This window comes from Cimex lectularius, unplaced genomic scaffold (genome assembly GCF_000648675.2).
Source record: "Cimex lectularius strain Harlan isolate CLEC.00 unplaced genomic scaffold, Clec_2.1 scaffold122, whole genome shotgun sequence".
NCBI lineage: Eukaryota > Metazoa > Arthropoda > Insecta > Hemiptera > Cimicidae > Cimex > Cimex lectularius.
In genome coordinates this window covers 209,861-234,551 of record NW_019392735.1, presented here as the reverse complement: position 1 = coordinate 234,551, position 24,691 = coordinate 209,861, and the positions used below count along the sequence as shown (strand labels likewise).

At 34.7% G+C, this 24,691-nt stretch overlaps 1 protein-coding gene and 1 non-coding gene across 5 annotated transcripts in view; one reads left to right on the top strand and one right to left on the bottom strand.

Moving 5' to 3' along the window:
* LOC106662279 (rap1 GTPase-activating protein 1) overlaps positions 1-24,691 on the top strand; it is a 378,158-nt gene that overhangs the window by 289,767 nt on the left and 63,700 nt on the right. Inside the window, exon 1 of one of the 4 annotated variants that reach the window (XM_014386260.2) lies at positions 2,867-3,041. The exons of the other annotated variants lie outside the window; for them this stretch is intronic. Within the exon in view, the coding sequence (XP_014241746.1) occupies positions 2,937-3,041 (105 nt within the window). The 5' untranslated portion in view covers positions 2,867-2,936. Of the gene's footprint in view, positions 1-2,866; positions 3,042-24,691 lie in introns of those variants that run through there. 4 annotated transcript variants of the gene reach the window in all.
* On the bottom strand, positions 16,960-17,033 carry Trnan-auu. The gene has a single exon. It is a non-coding gene; the product is annotated as a tRNA-Asn (tRNA).

The window sequence follows — 24,691 nt, the reverse complement described above, 5'->3', positions numbered from 1 at the left end:
GTACAAGCAAGTTGGGATAGAAAACAGGCCAATTTCCTGACTCCAAATTCTCACTTTTAAACATATTTTCCAGCAAAGTTCTTATTGAAACGAATATTCATTCAACTTTTATTTTTCACCTTAAATATTAAAAACGTCATTTTTTTCAAGGCTGTTTAAAATACGTGTTAGAATATTTACATAACACTTTACTTTTTATATTACCAAGATGTAGTGAAAGGAAGGTTTTGAAAGTGTAATATTTTTATTTCCGGAAAGATTGGAGATGTCTTCACGTATAAGACACACTGAAAATGGCGAAAACGCGTCTGACAAACCGGCCAATGAAAGGCGAGAGACCAAAATGATCGGTTACGACCAAATTACAGGTTCATCACCCGAGAGACTACAATCTTACAATATCTTACAATCGATCAAATAACGTATAAGAAGATTAATATAATTTATTGTACAAATAATAAGTGCAAGCGAATCTGAGCAGGAGAAGAGGGATCCTCCTCACCCGATTGAGGATTGGCCATACGCGGTATACAAACAGGCACCTGCTTTCGGGCCAAAGCCCGAAAAAAGGTTGCCCCTTACGCAGAACAAAACGTTCGAAATGACCAAATTAACAATTCAGGTCGTTATTTCTTAACAGTTACGTGTACCTAGTTGTAAACTCATTAAAATAAAAGTTTTGCTCATAAGAAACTATAGAATGTAAAGTTAATTTATTGTTCAATATTCGTCCAAAATGTATAATTTTATAAATAAAGATGATTTAGGATTGTTTTTTTTTTTTTGTTTTTTTTCAGTTTTCTCTAGTATATTTTTATTAATATTGTTAGATTTATTAATAATTACACTAATAGATTAAATTTAGAATAAAAAAAGAATATAATTAATTTAAAATAGGATTAATAGAAATTAAAATAATAATATAATTTTAATTATTATTACATTATTCTAATTTTGGTCTGGAATAAACGAAAAGAAAGTCAATCGTAAAAATCCGGTTTTGGAGATTACGACAGTTTTTCTACCAGCGTCATTTTGGTAAAATTAAGGCTGTTTTTTACCTGAAGGCTCAAGACCCCAGACGTTGAATGATTTATAGAATACTTAAATGCCGAAAAGTCAATTGAGCTAGGACTTCAAAGATCTTGGGAAGTCCAGGCGCCCTACATAACTTTATAATTTGCTTTAAATTCGTTTTATATTTTACCGCATTGATAAACTTGTTTGTAGACCTGTTTTGGCCAGCTTATTGCTTAGGTCTGTCAGACCCTTTCGCGATTTCGAGGATTTACTGGTGGGTCAGGGTTATAAGCAGGGCAAGGACGCCAACCCACCAAGTTAAAGACCGTTTTAAATCAGAAACGTAAACAAAAAGGACAAAATAACATCATTGGCAAAGTACGAAGATGGCGATAGCGTCTGACAGACCAAACCAGCTAAAACAAGCATAGCAAAATGATCGGTAACGCCCAAACTAGTACATCATCGCCGACCCAATGGAAAAAATCTCATAATATAAAATTAAGTTTTTAGAAAAATACAACAGTTATGTAAAAGCTACTAATACATAAAACGGAAAATTTCGCGTTTATTTTCTTGCTCCTGTTTTCTTAACTTCCTAGCCTCTCGTTGTCTCAGGTTGTCAAATTTGTTTAAAAAAAAGAAAAATATCTAGTTATAGAGTAAGACTCTTTTTTTCCTTTTTGTTTTAACTGTATTGTCATTGAAATATAAAGATTTTCCTAATCGCACTTGACAGAGGAAAATAACGAGGATAATCAGACCAAAAAGATCAAAAATGATTAATTAGGGCAATTTTATGCATTGGATCACCCGATATAACTTTTTTAAAATTTTTCTTTTAAACTCACTATACTAGATAAAATTAAATTCATTTTTTAAAACGTTCTCGTAGTTAGATTTGGAATAAAGAAAATAAACCTTTTATGATTGGTGTTTTGTTTATTGGTCGTATCTGAGATTTGCAATTTGCAAGTATTAACCAAGATTTTTTTTTATGTTTATAATGGATGAATTTATGAATTGAACGTCGTTTAACGTTTTTATTATAATTCTAGTTCAACGACGATAATAAAATTATAATGTAAACTGTAATATAACCAAATTACAGGTTGGGTTCATCTATTCTACACTTTTCTATTTTTTTCCATAGAAAAAACTTTCACCATAGTGTATAATAGTAGATCCGTCTTTTACTCAAAAGTTCTCAGTAGTATTTATAGTTGCAATAACAGCAGAAAACGTTTTATAAATTGTGTGTGTGTGTGTGTGCGTGCGTGTGTGTGCGCGCGCGTGCGTGTGTGCGTGCAAAAATTTACCTTGATTTTTGCATAGGATGACTTTATGAAATGAACGTCGTTTTACGTTTTTACTACAATTGTCGCCCAACGATCATAAAATAGTTATAAAATACGTTTGACAGATCAAAAAGATGAGTAATGACCAAATTAGAGGTCAATTTTATGTACTTGGGTCTATCGATTGGACGTTTTACTATTTTTTTTTTCTATTGAAAAAACTTTCACTAAACTGGATAAATCCGTCGTTTACCTGAAAGTTCTTGGCACTATTTTTTCTAATAACAAAGGAAACCTTTTAAAAATTGTATTTTATTTATTACCCGTGATTGAGTTTTTGCAGAAAGTCAACCTAGATTTTTCGAAATAGGTTGGCTTTATAAAATAATCGCTTTAAACAATTGTCGGCCAAATAAAAAGGGAAGTTATAAAACGGTCAGCAACATCTGTCAGCCGAGAAGCTCACCTAGGGTTCCAGCGTCTTCAGTTACCTGTGTCGGGGTGGGGGCCGCTTCGAGTTGGTAGGGGAGGAAGGAGCGAGTCCCGACGGACACCAGTCGCTCGCCGTGCTTGTGTCAGTGAAGGTGTGAATGTAGACCGGCCAGGATTTCGGTGTAGATGAGAGAGTGCGACAGCGAGAGTTGGGTCAACTCCGTCATGGGAGTCCTAAAGTGGAGGAAGTCCCCGCAAGAGATACAACAGCCCCAGATCCAGACGCAGCAGGTACTGCATTCGACACAAATACTCTTTCTTAAGAACCACGATTGTAAAGTAGGACCGGATAGGTACAACTGTTTTCTTTTAAACTGCCAAGAAGAAACCAACCATTCAAACGTTCTATGGATATTGACAATTAGATAATTTTTCCTTCTGGCCTATCTGTGCTTAAAAATTACTTTCAAAGGCATCAAGCTGTATAATAAAGGAATTTTAAGAAACTCGGTATCAATCAAAATCATTAATTTAGTTCAATATTGATAGAAAAAAAATCATGTTTACCACAAAACTCATAGGTGATTTTTAGGAAAATACGAACTTTTCCGTTGAATCTATTCTTTTCGTCCATTTATTCACAACCAGGTTTATGCTGATTCGATGGCACTAAGGGAACCACAAATTTTTTATTTACTCGAACGATACGGAAATCGTTAAAATGTACTTAAATTGCATTTAAAACCCGGCTTGAAGATTCGGACTGTGAAGGTCCACTCTCAGAAAAAACTTTTACTCGGGCAAACCTGTTCCTTGCAAACGTGCATAACAGTTTAACTGCATGCCAAAAAAATAAAATAAAGTATATATTTTCATTAGTATATTGTGAATAAAAGGCTTCAAAAGTATGTAATCGCTAAACCGGAAGAGTGAATTTTCTTTAAACAAACGGCTCGTTTATATTAAAGAGCAATGCAAATATTTTCATACTGCAATAATTTATAAAAAGTAGAGTGTTACAAAACGGCTCAGCGTCTGTCCTGAAATGTGCGTGTAATCAATTTTAGCAAAATTACATATATATTTCCCTTCTATAGCTTCATTGAACAAGGGCAAACCAGTTTTCTGACGGTTGAGATATATAAGAGAGCTCAGAGGTATTTTAACTTGCACTCTGATCTGTTTTTTAATATCCTTCTTGCACGTTTATGTCTGTATTTATTCAAAATAAATAAGAAGAAACAAATAATATTAAATCTTAAGGGATAGCGGTGTGTAATTAAACTTCTTGTTGATTTATGTCACTAACAGGTGTGTTTGCGCTTTTGTGCGTGGGTGCGTGTGTGCGTGCGTGTGATAAAACAGAAAAAATCTTATATATTAAATAGTATATAATTTATCTGCTGTCATATAATATTAAATATTCACTTTATAGATTTTTCTTTAGTTGGCAGATCTTTTTCTATTCGTCTATAACGTTGTTAATTTTTGGTGTTGAAAAATTTACTATAGTAATAAATAGACAAAAATCTTCAATGTTTCCTTCCTTACAATACTTAGAACATATAATACTTTTGTGTGGTGATTAGTGACCGTTAATCGATATTTATTTAGAAATCGTGAGATGCGGTCTGGTGTGATGTAGGTTTCAGAAAAACATTTTCTTTATCGTGCCAACGTTTCGATCTTTATTGAGATCATCTTCAGGGCCTGGGATTTACAAACATTGTTTACATATAACAATTACATTTTGGATGTGGAAAAGTGAATTTATACAATACAACATTTTTTTAAATATTTTTTTGTATATATATATATATATATATATATATATAAATTCACTTTTCTACATCCAAAATGTAATTGTTATATGTAAACAATGTTTGTAAATCCCAGGCCCTGAAGATGATCTCAATAAACATCGAAACGTTGGCACGATAAAGAAAATGTTTTTCTGAAACCTACATCACACCAGAACGCATCTCACGATTTCTAAATAAATACAATACTTTGTGGCTAGGGTTTTCACCTAAGTTGTGTAAAGTTTGCTGAAACAGAAACAGTTGAGCATGTGAATGGAGTTAAGAAGGATGCAAAGCGAGCATCTGCGGACCGAGGAACGACCAATTTAATGGAATTCTTTATTCCTTCAACTATTTTTTTCCTGATAGTAGCTTTATTAAACCATTTTTTTATTTTGTCATATATTATCCTGTTTGTATAGTTCTTCCTTTATTAATTTATTTTCTAATGTTAACAGAGTTTTTATCGATTTTTTTTTGTATAGTGAATAAATCAGAAAAGAAAGGGTATGATGATTATTAAAGCGAAAGACTTCACCCGTACAAAACAGCAACAATGATAACGAATAAGTGATACGATTATTCTTTGTTGAGAATTTAAGTTCCTTGATACTCTTTCGAAACAAAATTAAAGGTTGTTTTAAATATTTGTTACATTGTTATTTCGCGTTATTTCTGGACTTTCTAATCTCTAAAAATTGGTATAGTTTTAATTTATAGTTTGCAGAAATAAATTCATAAAATATATGTAAACTCGGGTCTGAATTGGGTCACGATATAGACAGGCAAAGGCAAACAATTTTGTTTATCCAATTGCATAAATTTATGTGCTCGTTTTGTAAATAATCTTCGAAGCAAACTTTTTTTTTCACTCTAGACTTTTAAACTAATCTAAACACGTTTGTTAACCACAATATTTGCATGTTTTTCATGGTCGTCGTAATTTTGTCGTATCACGTAATTTCTTCAATTCGTAACAAAATTGGTTGTCTGGTTTCAAAGGTACGTGTGTTTTTAATTAAAGATAGAAAGAACAGTAGTTCTATTCAATTAGTGATAGTCGTAAGTGAAAAAAAGGTGTACAAAAACATCTCGAATTCAAGAGATTTCTTTGAGAAGTGGCTTCTGTTAGAAGGAATCCCCAGGATTTGTCTGTTCCTCAGTCCGATGAGCAGGACCTTCGGTTTCAAGGCACGATTCCTTTCCGAATCCTATGATAATTGAAACGGATTGACGCTTGAAGGAAATGAAGATTGAAGGCAGACGTGTTTAATAATCAAAACCTTTGCAAACTTTAAACAATAAAGTGGACAGTATATCCGATTCCGAACCGACTGATATGAAATGTTTCATTTTGCATGATTCAAACGACCTCGTCCAACCGCAAAATGTGAGAGCGAAATGATTCCGGTTACAAATAAATCCGTTGAATAGAACGGTGATAGGGCAGAAAAACCTCACTGGGAACGTGACTTTTTCACGATTTCTCGCATATGGCAACCTCTCCAAGGAGCGGAACGTCAAAGCACTTCGAACGTATCAAAAAATATCAGGATAATTTCCAGTTTTTAAAAAGAAAAATTCTCCCCAATAGAAAATTTTTCACGTTTTCAACTAATAACAGAACGTAATATTTTTATTCAGGAGTAATTAATACGAAGTGGAAATTCCTGTTTTCTTGGATAAAAGCCCTATAAAGTCGCAAACTTTAATCACTTTAATGAAAACAAGCTAGAATAAGGTGATAAATGTATACCTGAAGTGGCCACCCTGGGCATTTTTATTTAAAAAAACTATTTGTTTAATACATAATACGAAATCGAAAGTAATATCCGTTGCCATTAAGAAACGGGGACGGGGTTTTAATTAGAATAGAAGATATTCCGCGGGAAGTTGCGAAATTATTTTAAAAACTGGAAGAACCGCATGATCCTTCTCTCTATGTTAATTAATAATAAATAAATTTAGTACGAATAATTTTAAAACCTGACGTTCAGGGACTTCTGGGCGTGAGCAGCCTTTGATTTATAAATATTTATATAAATAATGTTTTATAATAATGTTTTTTTTTTAAACTTCGTGGTTTTAGATAAATAAAACTTACGACATTTCAGCATTATTTTCATTTTGATGATTTTAGCTTTTGCGAGACGATTAAGAATGTACTATTAAATGTTTTTTCAGAAATAATAGATATACCAGTATGCCATCGAATTGAATCAAAACAATTCTTTCTAGGAAAAAAAAATAGAAATCTAGTCAATCAACCGAATTCTATTCTGTAAACTGTACCCAAATCCCTTTCGATTCCCCCTGTCTCATCAAATTAATAATAACAACCCTACAAAATATCTGGATTACTCCGTGATATTGCAAAACCTGATCCTGAAGATATTTAGCTGGATGTTGCGAAATTATTGTAAAAACTGGAACGATCCTTCTCTCTATGTTAATTAATAATAAATAAACTTTAAACGAAGAAGTTAAACACCTGAATGTTGATGAACTTCTGGGCGTGAGCAGTCTATGAATTTATAAATATTTGTATAAATAATTTTTTATAATAATGTTTAAAAAATACTTGGCAGTTTAAATAAATAAAAGTCATGACATTATTTCACACTCTCTTTATTCAGGCGTTAGGATTCTTAGCTTTTCCAATACAATGAAGAATATACTGTTAAATTTTTCTCAGAAATAATAGAAATACCAGTATACCTTCGAATTTGATAAAAATAATTTTTTTGTCGAAAAAAAATAGAAATATAGTCATTCAACTTGATTCTGTTCTGTAAATTGAACCCACATCCCTTTCGCTCCCCCATGGCTCATTAGATTAATAATAAAAATCCTACAAAATATCCGGATTGTTCCGGGATATCGCAAAACCCTTTATTTATAACTCTTGTCGTCCCCTCGAATTTTCAATAATGCCGCAACCGTTCAGAGTCGATTATTTATAAACTTATGATTTATTTCCGGACGGGTCAAATTGAACTGGGCTAATTCGTTCGCTCGCGAAATCCCACCGGTCTTGTTGAAATGATTTCAAAGAGCCGCGAATGAATGAAACCTTGTCTTGTATCAACAAGAGTTCCTCCCTATCGATAATAGTGCGAATATTTACACAAGATCACCTGATAACAAAAAGCATGATTTGAAAAAAAAAAATGCATGAATTGATTCTTTATACATGATTATATTTAAAGATGTGTTTTTATTGAGAACATTTTACAATATTTGAAAGTTTTGACTGTTTTGTTTTCTTTTTAGAAACATTTAAATACGAGCTCCTCCGTCCTAAGTCTACTTCCTGTCTTATGCTAAATTCGTGAAACGTTCTTAAAAAGATTGATATCAATAATAATGTCCATGAGATTTTTAAAACGCTATCGAACAAACTTCCAAACCTCCCACAAAAGGCCATTTTGTGTGTACCTTAACCACAATAAATATTGCCATCTTATGAACTTATACTCTTATACCTAAAGCTCCCTACAAACCTCCCAACCACACATCCTCTTACAAACTCATCTTTCTTCCTTTAATGTGTAATATTCTTGAATGACTCCTATTAAAGCGCTTAATAACCATCCTACATACTCATAAAATCATTTCTTCCCACCAATTCGGGTTCCGTCGAGATCTTCCACGATCCAACAAGGCTTGAGTTATGTATCTCCTCTGCTGTAGAGAATAAAAAGTATTGCTTAGGTGCGTTCATAGATATGGCACAGGCTTTTGATAGGGTCTGGCACGCTTTATAAAGTTATACGCTTCCTACCTCTCCTTATTATCTTATCCTGAAATCCTACCTAACAGACTTCTGCTTCGCCGGCGTTCCACAAGGGAGCTTTATGGGTCCCATCCTTTAAATAATTTACACTGTTGACCTTCTAATACACCCAAATAGGCATCACCACCTACTCGGAGAATACCGCAATTTTGTCCTCTACCTGGAATCGTATCCGAGCTATTTCCAACATCCAAGAACACCTTGAGCTTATCGTACACTGGTGCAAAAAGTGGAGGACAGGATGGAATATACGTACGTACACATTGAGAAAACAGTCTTGCCCTCCATTGTATATCAACAACAAAGAGAGTCTTCCATTGAAGTACTTAGGACTAAACCTAGACAGGAGACTGACATGGAATCCCCATAAAAGAAATAAGAGACAACAACTCATCAGAAGACTTGGACAACTACGAAGACTTCTTGGACCAAGATCTGCCTTGACCGTCAAAACGAAACTAACCTTAGACAAGACTTTTCTGCGACCACTTTGGACATACGGGGTGGAACTGTGGGGCCAAGCCATGCGACTTCTAACCCATCCAATCCTTTAAATCAAAAGTCCTCAGGCATATTGTCAAAGCTCCTTATTACGTCACTAACCTCACTATCCACAACGACCTCAACATTCCTTTTGTCAACGAACTGATCCGTTCAAAAATTTTCACATCTCTCTCTCTCTCACTCTGTCTCACTCTTACTCTCACTCTCACTCTCACTCCCGCATACGGAAAAAAAATTGAACTACTTTTTTATCGTAAGCCTGCAGACAGTTGGTAAATTTATAAACAAACATCACATTGGTCAAAATAAACTGGAAATTCGTTTTTTTTTTTCGTTTCACTCAAAAACCTACGAATTTATTTCCCTTTTGGAAGTGATTGCATATTCTTCTTATTAATTATTAACGTTATTTTTCCACCTGTTACATCTTATCTAAAAAACGTTCAGAATGTTTTCAAGGAACAAGTTTGCCGAAGTAAAAGTTGTCTGATCTCTAATCATTACGGCTTTAAATAGAAGTTAGCCCGGTTCGAAATGCAACTCAACACTTTTAACATTTCCCTTTCGTCCGAGAAAAAGGAGAATCATCTGAATAGACATTTTTATAAATATATTGCATAGGAGGGAGAGGCAGTATTCTTAAAAATAATATTAGGAAGATATATCTATTGTGAGATATTTTATTAAGTTTTTTCATGTGCTAAAATAATGCTACGTATTTCAAAAACTTTCATCCCTCCTTTTTAATGTGTTACATTTTAAATAAACTTATCAATAATATTGAAAAGGTGAATTTAATTTTAAAATATTAGTAGAATCAGTTGCTCTCTGCTTCAATTCGAGTTTGTTCCCAAAACTTCCCTTCAAATCGAGTTTTCTGTTGATTTTACAAACCTTTTTTAAAAATATCTGTTTTCCCTTTAAACTAGTCTATTAATAATAATTTACAATGTGAGGATTGGAATGTATTCTGTATATACAGGCAATCTATTCACCATGATAATCTGATGAACAGCAGACATTGTTGCCAAGGTTTTTTTTTGATGAACGGGAAATCAGTAAAAAAATTTCATTTCGTTTCTAAGAAAATTGCTATTTAAACCCCGTGTAACCATATTGGACCGACAAGCAGTAGAAATATTTTGAAGCATTTCTTACTGTAACTGCAAGTTTCTAGTCCTGTCCTTGTACCTGTTGTATGTACCTGTCGATAAAATATGTTAATTGTTTTGATTGGCGCTATAGCCAATATTTGAAATTGGAACTTTTGGTCCATAGCCTGCGTATGCGTCCGGAACAGAGAAACAAGTTGTGTCCCACATAATTTAAGGGGGACATTGCTTGGTTCTATATTGTCTAGTTTTATATGGTTCTATTGGTGTCCTTTTTAGATGGCCCGGCTGAATTTCTCTTGAACCAATGACAATATCAAAAAAATAAAAAATACGTTTTTATTATTTTTTAGTCTAGTTTTAAAATCTATATTTTGCCTCTTTTTGGAGAAAAATCGTTCAGGGTACCTCAGAACCAGTTCGACTTGAAAATTTCAAATACATCCCTATGTATGGCCAGTTGAACTGGCCCTGAGGTACCCTGTATAATTTTTCTGCAAAAGAACGTTAAAATTTGAAACTAGACTAACAAATGTTAAACACGTTTGATACCGTCATTGGTTCAAGAGATAATCAGCCGGGCTATCTAAAAAGGACACCCTTTATATGGAGCGAGTAGGAAAACTACCCGATATGCAACTTTTGCTTAGCTCTTCAAAGAATGTTTGTATCACCTGTTCTGATTTTTGGAAGAAACGGCTGTTTTATGGTATATCATACTGATAGATATCACTATAGTGAGTTCACTTTTGTGGGTAGTATGGGCTCGTCCGTGAATGATCTCTGCTGTGTTCCATTACAGTGCATACATTTAATTGAAGACTTCAACGTGCTTTTCGAACCATTTTCAGATCATCTTCCCCTTTATTTCTCTTTATCCATTGTAACTAATCCAGATGATAATGTGTTTCCTCTTTATCCTCAGTTAGTTTGGCGGGATAGTATTTCAAGTGCTTACAGGAAAAATATTGAGAAAATTTTTAAAAATTTCGATGAGATTTTTGTGGATCCTCAAAGATACTCAGATGCTTTAGTGGCCATTGTTAAAAAAGCTTACCCCGTCTCCGATTCTTCAGTTACAAGGTTTGAAAGAAAACAACCATGGTTTGACAGGAAATGCTACCATGCGAGAAATCGGTCTTTTAGACTTTTAAATTTGTTTCGCCAAACTAAATCTACCTACATCCAAATGGCCTACAAGAACTCCATTAATGAGTACAAAAGTATTTGTGCAGCTAAAAAGAGGGATTTCCTTACTTCTGCGGCTAGAAAATTAGAGCAAATAAACTAGCCGAAAGAATTTTGGAAACAAGTGAACCACTTTAAAAGAAAAAGAATGGTCTGCTGATTTTAATGGATCAGTGGGTGTACCACTTTAGTAGTCTGCTCAACCCTGAAATTAATGTAGTATCAACTTTGTACGCAGAACCATCTATTCAGGATCAATGTTTAGATGCACCTTTTGCTCATGATGTGTTGACGACAGTAATTTTCAAGTTAAAGAATGGCAAAGTTCCTGGTCACGACAGGGTATGTTATGAGTTGCACCCGATATGTTTAAAGAAAAATTATTGCAATTTTTTAATTTCGTTTACAATACAGGAATTACCCCCGCTTCTTTCAGCCGGTCAATTATTTTTCCTCTCTTCAAGCACGGTGATTTCAACGAGGTTGCCAACTACAGGGGTATCTCTTGTATAATACAATCGCTAAGATATTTTCTGGTCTATTACTGCTGCGTCTTGAAACTTACATATCTAGTAATCATTTATTGTCTGAATTTGAAACAGGTTTTAGACGAACCTATTGTACTGTTGACAATCTCTTTGTGTTGATAAATATTATTAAACTCCGTTTCCTACTGATAGATATCCAGAGTTCTGCTTATATTTAGAGTAAATGTATTTATTAGTATGAATGCTTAGTTAGAGAGGGCTGATGGCGAGTTCTCCACCGTAATTGGCTGAATGTTATGTAAATAGAAACGAATGTAGTATGTGAACTTAAATGATTGTTTATAACTACTGGACTATGATCAGTAATACCAAGGATGTCCAAGTAACCTGACCATGTATCATTTTAGGAAAGTTTTTCTCCCTTTGAAATTTTTACGATTTTGAATTTTTCATTAAACACAGACCGAACTTTCCGTGTTTACCGGATGTTTAATTACAGTAACATCTATTATTTAATAAGATATAACACTCGGGTATAACGCATGTTACATAATTTTTAACTATAGTAATTAAAATTATTTATGGAGTATTACCTTCATTTAGCTGTAAATAAATTTGGATTGTCCAGTTTTTAACGAAACTAAGAAAAATCAATGTCACAAAACTTTGAATATGTTATATAGAGAGATGCATGGTGTAGTTATGACAAATGTCCGACCCTTGTCAAAAAGCGAGAATATGCTGACCAGACAAACAAAACTTTGAACTGATTTCATTTATCCCAAATACCAACATATTGCTATATAAACATTTTGATATACGAGAGAACATATAATTATAAAATAGGTTTAATTATGCTCGATTAAAAACCTTCGGACAGAAATTTAGGAACAGTAAGTCTAATATAATGCAGCAATCTTTTGCTTAAATACCCGGCTTAGCTAATAATTCAGATTTAGGTTTGATTCAAAATCAATTAGTTTTCTATCTTCTCGTTTAACTAATCTCATTGCTTAATGATTGAATTTGCTGAGTAGAATCGTGTTTCTATCTGAATTGATTCTAACTGAAAAAATACAGGTCCAAAAAGAATATTCCTCCCATTTTAACTACTTTTCTCTCTTTATCACCAGGCCTATCTTCAGTATACAAAAATAAGCTTCATACTATTCTGCAGCTAGAATATCGTAAAACAGTAACTAGACCTCATACACGGTATCTAAGGGACCCCTGCACACATTGGAGATAAATAATTTTTGGCAGATATAAACACTATATAATTTTCACGGATGGATTGATGTTTACGCTGTGCCTACTACGACTTCTACTACCAATTAAGAACTACAGAAAAGAAATAATGTCATCATTTATATCAATGTGCAATGCCGAAATGTATGCGCTTGACAAGTGCCCTTCGAATGTTGCCATGTTTGAAGGGAATGAAATTTGCATAGTCTCGGATAGTATGTGTTCCATAAAGCAGATCGAGCAATTTCACCCAAACGGAAAATCTTATTATCTACGTGGAAATTTTTAATGTTATATAAGACTTATAGTCTCTGTAGAAAAAGATAGTTTTTAGCCGGATTCGGGGACATTGTGGCATCAGTGGTAATGATATAGTGGACCGAGTGGACAAAGAAGCGACAAAGTACGGAGAATATCACAATCACGCTGCCCAAGACGGACGCAAAACGCCTATTCAACCAAACAATTGATGCAAGAATGGAACGGTGGTACACCCGGGGAACTGCGGGTTTGCTATACAAATCCATATTCCCGGAAATATGATCAAAACCCTGATTCTCTGGAATTAAAGGCACAAAGGAATTTTTGTCTTCGATATCCCGGATTCGCTTAAACCACTGCATTTGCGGTGCATTCATGCATACAAGCCGTAGAGATACTCCAAACTGACGTGCGATGAACCGGAAAACAAAGCAATTTTGACGTGCCCAGAAAACGAAGAGGCAAGACAAATTCTTCAAATCTTTCTCTTAACTTTTTACTACTAAGCAAAGTAAAATACTTTCTTTTTTTAGTGTTTTTAATTGAAAGATTTTAGTTTAAAAAGATTGAGCTAAAGAAGATGAAGAATAATGGACATTTAGACTCAATTTTGAATCTCATTTCATCTGAAAACTTTGGTGCAATAATAAGTTAATTATTATTGGAAGAAAAAATTAAATAAATAATAACAGCCAGACGACAATAGAAAAAAATAAATGTAAGGTGACGGATTGTTCATTCTAAAACTGGTTTTGGTTAAACCGAATCTCCCATAGTCTGAGGGCACGTTGTCGCTCATTTGATAGCAGGGTTGTGAACGCTGTCCCTCGAGTTGGACTGAGAGGTCGCCTGGAGAAATGTTACCGCTTCTCTTTCTGGATTACATTGTACAACTGCTAGTAACTTCCCTCGGCCGCTTTTTTTCTTCTTAAGTTTAACAAAACAACACCACCTGGATAGAAATAAGAAAGAACGCTTTGTTTCATCCACTAATTCCACTTCGGGCTGAAACGTGATGGGTGTGTTTGAATGGCCTGCTGTCGGATAATCGTTGGCCAATTCTCCATTTGTCGAACTCATAACCTTAGTAAGTCCTGGGCCACGGATCCGTCCACCACCACTAGCTGCTACAATTTCATGTCCAGTTTGGACTGATGGAAATGGCGGAGACATTGTCTTGTCAGTCCAGTCGAACTCCGAATCATCAACGAAGCCACGTTTTTCGATGAGATCGGTGAATAATTTTCTTAGGTACTCATAATCAGGAGTCTCAAAAAAATCTAACCTCCTAACGTATCGAAGATAGGTGGCAAATTCCTCAGGATGGCCTTCACATAAGACTTCGATTGGTGTGGCCCTTTTAGTGTCCCCTATTTTTTGATACCGTTCTTTAAGAGTATCTACTTTAAGGCCTTGCCATGGCAAAGAGCCCCTCAGAAAGTACATAAACATATGAACAAGTGCTTCCAGATCGTCGGCTTTCAAATGTGGTGTTACGCTGAGAAATTTTGAGGTACCGTTTTGTTGGGAAAGTTTGCCTTCAACTGTATAAAATGCATTTTTGAAAAAAAATTGATATTGATGTGTGATGCTGCGATATAGACTTGTACGTGTTACAGTATTTATTTACTTACTTAAAACTATTTATTTCATTGTTCTGGGTTCCTTGTTTTAATTAATTAATTTATTATGTGATGTGTAGTTATGTATTTATTATATAATGTGTATATGAGTGTACTATTGCTGCTTAAAGCAAAGCAGTATAACTATTTTAAAAAAGGATTGTATTTCAAGATAAGTGATTTTCATCGCAATGCTATTTCGCATTTCCAGGCACGGATATGCGGAGGTATTGAGAGAAGTTTAAATGCAGAAATTGATTCTTTCCTGCAGCATGCTCCATCTGTGAATCTTACATTATTATTTAGAAGTAATGATTAATAAAAAGCTATTCATTTTATTCCGATTGTTCCCAAAAAATCTTATTTAAGGACTGGATAAAAAAAAATTTCCTTAGCCCGTGTTGTCCCGACGAAATTGCTTGGCAACCGCCGTCGCCGACAAAGCGTGGAGAAACGGTTTTAGCCCACGGCGGTCACCGTGGAGGGGTACCAACGGAAATACTGGACAGTTGGACTCTTTTCAACTATTCTGGAATAAAACGGCACTGGGCTCCATTAAAAATCCAAGAGACCCCATTCTCGCATTCGTCTGATGCCCGGTTCGGGCGGTATTCAAGGCACGAAATATCTTTATGAGATTTGTCTTGAGATAAAGGTCAAATGAATACATTTGCAATGAACAATACATTGAACCGTTAAATTGTGACCCACACTTCATAGGCGGTTGTCTAGTTTGTTTGTTCAAAAAAAGACCAGAGAATTTGAACTGAAAATAATTAAAAAAAAATGCATATTTGAATAATACTTTATACTTTTGAAAATTTGGCTGGTTAGTTGATGCTTCTAGAAAGCGACCATAAGCTAGCTGCTTAATATTTTTTTAATAAAAATGTTGAACCGTCTGGTCTTGACTAAAACCCTTTACGAAAAACACGTATTTTTATAAAATTATTTCCACTCGCTGTCGATCCTAACTTATAAATAGAACTATTTTGTGTCTGTATTTACCAAAGCAAATAATTTCATTGTAAAGTTAGTAAAAATATTTTATTTTGGCTAGGTTATGAAAACAAACGTGTCTTTATTTATGCAAATAAAGTATGTGATTTTCTTTAATGTAACAGCTAATTTAAATTAACGCAGTTGTTTAGCATTTAAATTCGATAGATCAGAGGGAGGGACCGAAAATAATACTCAGATATCAGGCCTATCAAGCCGGCGTCCGACAAGGGAGCGCTCTTGGTACAATCCTGTATTCCGTTTTCACGCTTACTTGCGAACGCAATACTATCATAATCACTGCACTTATCCTATCCAAGCAATCTTGGATTCCAAGAACACCGTGACCCTACTTTTCGCAGATGATTTACTACAATTTTTACAAATTAATTCTGTAAATGACCGCTTACAACTTCAACATGCCTTATTAAAATTATTCAAATAATAATATTCTTTTAAATTCTGACAAACGTTCAGTTATTATTTTCCATAAAATGAAATATCTTATCAATTTTAACTACGCCATATCAGACAGGCTTCCAATTAGACGCGAAATCGTTAAAAATCTTGGCATTATTATTGACAGTCAGAAACTTTCACACACACATTACTTCAAAACTATTTCTAAAGCGAATAAAACTTAGCATTTCCATGATGTAGGTACACATAAAATTTTATACACTTCCACAGACCAATACCAGGAATGTAACAATTTATATAATAAATTGCATATTATTATATAAATTGTTACATTTATTAACTAATTACTGCTTAACTGAATTAACTTTCACGTTCCATCTTATGATTCCAGAAGTCAAATAATGTCCTCCATTGATTGCCATTCAGTTTTGTGCCAAGAACAACAAATATATTAAACTCATATATATAGATATATATTTGTTCAAATATATAGATATACTTAATGTCAGTTTAAGTATATTTAAGTAAATTATATCATTAGAAAATTAAAGATTTTATCATTAATATTAATTAGATAGATACAATAGATTGGAGGGAAAATTCGTAAGGTAGGTTTACATGGGAGGTGTCCGAGTGAATCGAAGTCAGAAATCATAATTATATATAATAATTTAATAAATCCATTATATTTAGTGTCTGATTAACCAAATTACTTCTTTCAATTAAATAACATTTTTATGTAAGGTTTTGGTTGAAATGAAAAAGTTAGTGTCACGAGCGGGATTCGAACCCACGACCTTCGGCTCAATACGCCGCTGCTCTAACCACTTGAGCTATCGTGACGACGTATTGAGCCGAAGGTAGGGGGTTTGAATCCCTCTCGTGGTACTAATTTTTTCATTTCAACTAATGCCTTACATAAAAATTAATTAATTGAAATTAATTAGATAGTTTTAATATATATTTCAAATTGTTTAAATTCGTGGTAAATTGTTTGTGTTTTTTATTTTTTATTATAAATATTTCTAGATTTATGTACAGTTAAAGCCTTTATAGTTTTATTGTATAAATTTGTAATTGGGCTATCATAAAATAAATAGATTAACATCTTGATTTTGTCAAAAATTGATGCCAGGAAGTAAAGAACAAGACTGAATGGGGAAAAATGTACACAGCGTACATTTACATTGAAAAGGCTTACCTACCGTACACCGTAAAAGTACAACAAGGAGCTATTGGGTTGTCCGGAAAATAATGCAGGATTTTGGTATTAAACAAAAAAAAAGAAACTAGTTACTTTAAAGCAATGTTCTTTAATCAAANATACAAATGAGTAATCCTGTAAACGTAAACAGAATATTTTATATAGATTTTTTTTAATGAAAACTTAAAATCCTGCATTATTTTCCGGACAACCCAATACTTCCACTCAAGCTATATATTTATGGCTATAACTGGATGGTAGATTGTGTGGAATAGACTTAAGCGAAACAAATTTGCAGAAGAACTATAAAGACATAAAGGGCTTTTGACCGTGACATCTCAACAACTCCAAGGTAAAACACCCTTGGAGCAGTGGACTTCTTTCGACGCACATCAGTATCAATTCTACACTGTCTTAGCTTAAGGTTTATTCGAGCTATTTTTCAGGTTTGCATTATCCAGTATAGAAAAGTGTCATTGATTCGATTTCTGGCCAATATTTTCTTATCATGATTGATTGCCAGACGTCAAAAACCTTGGGTTTCGTTTGGAGATGCACTAGAATGAAATACATTTTTAAAAATCCTTCAAGGTTTAAAGACTAATTTACAGACTAACGTGGAATCCCTATACAAAACACTTGATACAATAACATAACGAAAGACTTAGACAACTAGGAATACTTTTAGAGTCCGAAATCTGTTTTGACCATCAAAACTGAAATATCTTTATAAAAAACATTATTGCAAATACTCCTTGCATATAGAGCGGAACTATTGGTCCTGCCAAAATACCATTCCTTCCGATCCAAAAGTCCTCGGACAATTTGTCAAATATAAATCAAAGGTCAAACTAATCCGATTCCGCTTACAAAAGTTCACCCCAAGCTTTCGACCCATCATAAATTTAAGTGCCAGCTTTGGCTGGTTTCTCTTCGACTGTACTGCCGGTGTAGTGCTGGCCAATAGTATCAATGTAGTAACTGGGAAAAAATACATTCGTACAAATTTGTAAAATTTATTTTCTTAAGTCCAAATAAAGTTCAATAAAATATTTTGAACAAATATATTTTAGGCTGGGGAGGGTAGATGATTTTAATTTTTGTTTCGGGGACTACAATACCTTTAAACAACAATAAATGAGGAATGAATATTTCTGAACAGAGACACGTGTATGCTTTTAGACAAGAATGCCGTAACTATTTTTGTGCACGTGTGGAATAAAAATTTTTGATTGAGTGTCAATAAAATTTTTGAATTGTAAGTAATGAAAGTCGTTGAACAGGAATGGAATATTTTTATTTGACGGATGTGTATACTTGTCAACAGGTGTGGAATAAAATATACGCTGAATATGATGGAAAGATTTCCTCAGTATATTATTCCTTTCAAAATGGTTTTACTTAAAAAAAACACTATAAAATTTTAATTAATATCGGCAAAAATTGAATTCTGAGAGATCTCTCGCTCGTCGAATTTGTACGGCTCTATTACAAGCACCGACGACGGCCGAATTGAATCCCCAAAGGGGACTTTTAACAATTCAAAAAGTGATTGCGACCCCGTCCGTGATGGGAATTAGAAACTGGATGGGAATCGGAACGGCTCTCTCGGACGGCCCTTTTCAAAAGACCTTGTCGCTCGAAAACAAGTGAACCGTTTCTCGTCAAATATTGGAAAGTATAATTTTTTGGTCGGTTTTCCTTAAAAACCTAATTTTCATAACAAAAAAGTAATGTTATGTGTAATGAATTCAGTATTAGAAGTATCGACCACTTTTTCAATCACGAACACTGTCTGGAACAAGGTATGGTCTTAAAGAAAAAAGCGAATTCAGTTTTTACTGCCAAGATTTGGACCTATTTTAAGGTCACCATCAGGGCAAAATAATATGTCTGCAGATTGAAATATTTGTTTTTTACTAGCGATTTCGAATTTCCTTGAAGACCGACTCAGTCCTGATGTTTGAGGCCAACGTCATATCAAAGTTTTTGCCTCGTTGGCGTATCGGATTCGGAGACCGTGAGGCTGGTTAATACCAGATAACACTTTTTCGATTTCTGGAGTCCGACCGATTTGGCTTAATATACCACTCTGCCATGTATTTACAGATTCGGGAAATCGAGACGTACAATTGCCGTAATGAATTACCATTGGTTTCCCCAAACCCCGTAATTAACGTATTACCAATAAACGAAATAGAATAGGCCCTAATACACTCCCTTGTGGCACATCGGCTTGGAAATACCTGGTCAGGAAGGAAGTACTTGATAAACTTGGCGTAGGACTATATTTTTGGGCTGACGTTTCGTAAAATTCCTTTCTTTTTCTCTAGGCAAAACTTCCGTGAACACATAACAACATTAATGTTTCTTTTCGTACAGTTAAATTGAAACTTCGAAACCGACTCATTCCTAACATAGCCCAGGATTGTAACAGTACGAACTTGATGATACTGTTACATTCCTTGGCAATATTCGAACTGAGCCGGTCAAGAAAAGTTGAGATCGCCTGGAAAAAACTTTAGATCTGTAGACGAACTTAAGATGGCTTTGCCCCTATTATGATCTTAAAATAGATCGAAAGCTTGGCAGTAACAACTGATTTTGCTCTTTTTTCCTTCAAGATCATACCTCGATCCCGAGTGTTCGTGTATAATGAATGGTGGTAAGAAACTATAAATACTATTCGAGGAAAGCTCGTTAAACCAAAGGATTAAACAGATTTAATAAACAAACAGATAAAAACCTCCACATTCGTTCATCAAAGTAGCTTGTAAATCATTTTTCGTCGGTGTTTATTTGATCTTACATTGTAAATATAAACATTTAACGTCATAATTCTAGTTTCATCAGCCAATACAACCATCGCTGTATAAAACGAATTTTAATTATATAAAAATTGTTGAGAAAATATTTTTAATTAAATCCATTAGATTTCGTGTTCCGATTGACCAAATAACCTCTTTCAATTAATTAATCTTTTATGTAAGGTATTGTTAGAGATAAAAAGTTTTGAAAAATTATTCAGAAATCGTGAGATGCGGTCTGGTGGGATGTAGGTTTCAGAAAAACATTTTCTTTATCGTGCCAACGTTTCGATCTTTATTGAGATCATCTCCAGGGCCTGGGATTTCGATAAAGAAAATGTTTTTCTGAAACCTACATCACACCAGACCGCATGTCACGATTTCTGAATAATTATCGATTAACGGTCACTAATCACCACACACGTTTTGAAAAATGACAAAAAGGAGGGAAAATGTAAAAGGTGGGTTGAGATGGGAAGTAGGTGTCCGAGTGAGTGGATCAATGTCACGATGGCTCAAGTGGCAGAACAGCGGCGTATTTAGCCGAAGGTCGTGGGTTCGAATCCCGCTCGTGACACTGACTTTTTTATCTCAACTTTGCATTTAAAATGGTTTTAAAAAAATGGTTCGTTATATAAAGAAGGATAATTAGATGTGAGGTGATAGAGTGTCGTTTTGTTTTAAAAAGAATAGACATAATGTTATAGTTTTATAGATGTAAATCGTTATTTTCTCATAGATGGAGAAAAAATGTTTGTATATGTCCGAATTCTAAAAGTATAATTTAGGTTATGGAAACGAAGGGAATGCAGAATGAGTCGGTCCTTTCTCCCAAAAATGATCGAACGAAAAAAATGGCAAGGTCTTGAATAAATGGAAACCACAAACCGTATTATCATCCTTTCAGTGATAAAACTTCCGCCTGGCCGGCCGTGGCCGGAATGAAGTACGTTGGGAACAAACTTGTCATATTAGATTTCATCGTTTCACGGGAGCGAATCTCATGGCATCTTAATAAAAAATGTTGGAACGGGTGAAATGTAGCCCCTGGAGGCCTCCCTGGGCAGGCTTTGTACGATAATGGAAAATTGCAACCCATAAGAGCTCAAATAATACGAAGGAATGCCAGAGATTGAAAATTATACCGTTCTGTTTATTAAATCGGCATTCGAAACCTGTTGATTCAGTTGAAAAACGACCCTTTTCCTCGGCCGGCCGACTATTATTACAAATTGAAAGATGAGATTTCGGAACGGGGAGATAAATCCACTGCCTCTGATTGTGCAAAATAATCTTTGTTTGGTAAGAGAGAAAAAACAGGCTCATTCATAACATAACGGTGATTCAATTTTCGGCATGATTGCATATTGAGAAAAAACGATTGGGCCACCCATTGTTTCGCCGCTACTAAACAAGCCGACACTGGTTTTCTTTAAACTTCTATTTTGCCAATCACTGATTCGTTACTTGAATTTTATCCTAGTTATAATTCCCCTTCTGTTCTGCCCTGGAACTGCACAGGTGAAACCTGACAAAAAAATGCATTTAAATGCGCGCAGGCGGTGTTGCCGAGGCCAAGTTGGCTCCCATGGGGAAGCAGATGTGAGGCCGGAAGGATGTTTCCAACATCACCTTATCCGAGTGGCGTGCTCGAAGGCCGATTCTCAGGCTTGGAAAAATAGGTTTTCCGATTAGAAAGCTCTCGTGGAAACCGGGGTCAGATTTGGGGCAGATTTCATTGAGTTAATTAACCCCGAAACATCCCGTGGTCTGGATTTCTTCGTTCTCATCTGATCACTATGGATTAAATTTTCACGTTTTTCCCACGATTTATTATTCGTGAGAATTTTTATTTCTCCATTATAAAACTGGTGCAACATGCAACAACGAAGCGTAACGTAACTAAACATAGCAACTGAGGGGGGGGGAACGCTTTAGCCGAGACTCGATGCGTAGACCCCACAGTAGTAGGTTCGATTCCCGGCCACTGGAATTTTTGACCCTTCATACCACAAATATGATTCCACTCATTTAATTATTAACTTTAGCAAAAAATGACCTTACACAAACCCCAAATTAATTTGGGCTAGGAATTTTGTGGTGGTAACAGATTGAACATAACTTTCATCTAGTAGGGAAATTACACTAACTTTGTTATTTTAAACGAGAATCCCATGTTTTTATTGTACAATTCGAGATCTTTTAAGCAAGTTTGACTGAAAGGAAAATTTTGATAGGATCGACCATTTCTGAGCAATGCCCGACGAAAGTCACGTGACGGGGTACGCTTCTGTAACAATTGTCATAATTCTGTCAGTATGTAACCGACTGACAGAGATTTTTGGCCATTTAATTAAATCAAAAGCGAAAAGCAAAACGCTAAGTAAAAAAAAATTGTGCCTAAAAAAAGCAATTGTCGCAGTTTTATCCACCAGTGATTCTTTCGTAAGTTTCGTAAGTAATTTTTTTCTGAAATTTGAAAACAAAACTATATCACCGTTATGGATGATACCCAATGCCACATTGTTGGGACTCTGACAATCCAACAAGCGTTGACACAGGATGATGTTGCATTTCTAGCCGGAAAGAAATTCCGTGTTTATTGCAGGCCGTCACGGTACACTATTAATGGAATTTTGTTTCGTGTTCATGCCATCACATCAACAAATTCATCCTTACCTTCGATCTGGTTGCTCCTTTTTTTTCGAATAAAACCATCCAATATTTTGTCAAAAAGAAATTTGAACTTTCTGGTTCATACCCGGCGTAATATTTCGGGAAAGTGTGTATTACACAAAGACCTAGATATACGTACATCTGAGCACAGCGAAACATGAAACTCAGTCGTTATATTATATAATTTTCGGCCATTCACAGTTCTCTCGACTTTCTCGTACTGCAAGCCTTGCCGACTCAGGAATTCCGACCAAAAGTTGTTTTTGCTAGAATCTGAAATGGCGTACAGAATACAGCTTTGGTTCGTAAGGATTACATAAAATCTTCAACTGTCTATTTTTTGTATGCTGTACAACAATTTCAAAGTAAAAAAAAGTTTCTTTTGTTTGGATCCACTAACAACGCTTGACAATTTCAAAATAATAAGGGTTGAAAGGCATGCAGTAATGCATAATAATTTTTTTAAATTCAAGCTTATTTTATGTTACTGAATTGTCCCATAAACTCCAATCATTCCAGGAATGTAACATACACTAGACTTGTGTTTTCACTCGTATTCGTCTTTAAGAAAATGCATAGGTTTACTTCTTCTTGCATTCAAGTAATACTTGTTTATCCCAGCTTACGGGAATATATAAAAATAAAATAAAACAATAAATAAATATAATAAAATAAAAAAAAACAGCGTTGTGGATAGGTGTAAATTGAATTTTACCCTCATTCTGGATTCAATGGACGTCCATCCCGGTCCTTTATCTCATTAGCAGCCACGTTGGCCTCATTCACCTGTGCCGCCACATTTTAAAACAAGTCTTTTAAGTCGCTAGTGTCAACAAATGTTTGTTGAGTTGCAATGTTTTTATGTTGCTTCGCTATTTTAAACTTTGTGAATGATAAATGATTAATCCTTCCAGTCTGCGGGTAATTTGGAAATTACTAATGCCCGAAATCTTTGAAAAGCACTTTTTCAAACGCCAAATTCACATCCTAGATTTACTCACTTATACAGGTTTCATTCCTTCCATTACACAATTCAGCCATCCTTCATGGTTGATGACACCATTTACTCTGCTTTAGAGAACAGAGTACTGTACCCCTACTTAGAAATATCCCAACCTTTTAGTTCTATTCAAACTAAAGCAATTTCTACCCAGTCTTTAGTACAACTCCTATCTAACAGATCGCTCGAGAGAAATATGTGGTAATGAGTTCTCATAAGGCATTTATATTGCAGTCCTGCCGATACATCCCAAATCTTCCAAGCCTTCAATATCCAGGGGCATCTTGAGCTGATTTTAGAATGGTGCCAAACGTCGAAAATGAAAGTGAACTAGGACAAATATCTTTTTAAAAAGACAGTTCCTACTCACAGTTAGTTGTTTTCAACGGATTTCAAGCTTATAGCTCATCATCAGATTCAAGGAATTTATAACCACATCTCTCGACATGAATTGTAAGAGGGCGTAACCTCCGCCAACACGATATCTCAATGAAAAGCTAGCCTAGTTCTAGGACCAAAATCACTTCTTTCTATTTGGACATACGGAGCTGTGGCGTTCCACTTACTTATTGTCCGTGTAATCCCATCATCCCAATCATAAGTCCTCAGAAGGATTCCCAAGCTCCTTACTATGTCTCTAACATCACCATTAACAATGACCTTCGTTAAAGAACCGATCCGTTCCAGCTTTCTCAAGTTGCACTCCAGCCTTTCAACCCTGCTGTCCAAGCCCTTCCAGCACTTATCATCCTAAGAACTGTCGCCTCAAACGACGATGGCCACGAGATCCGATAACAAATTTCACATCATAAAG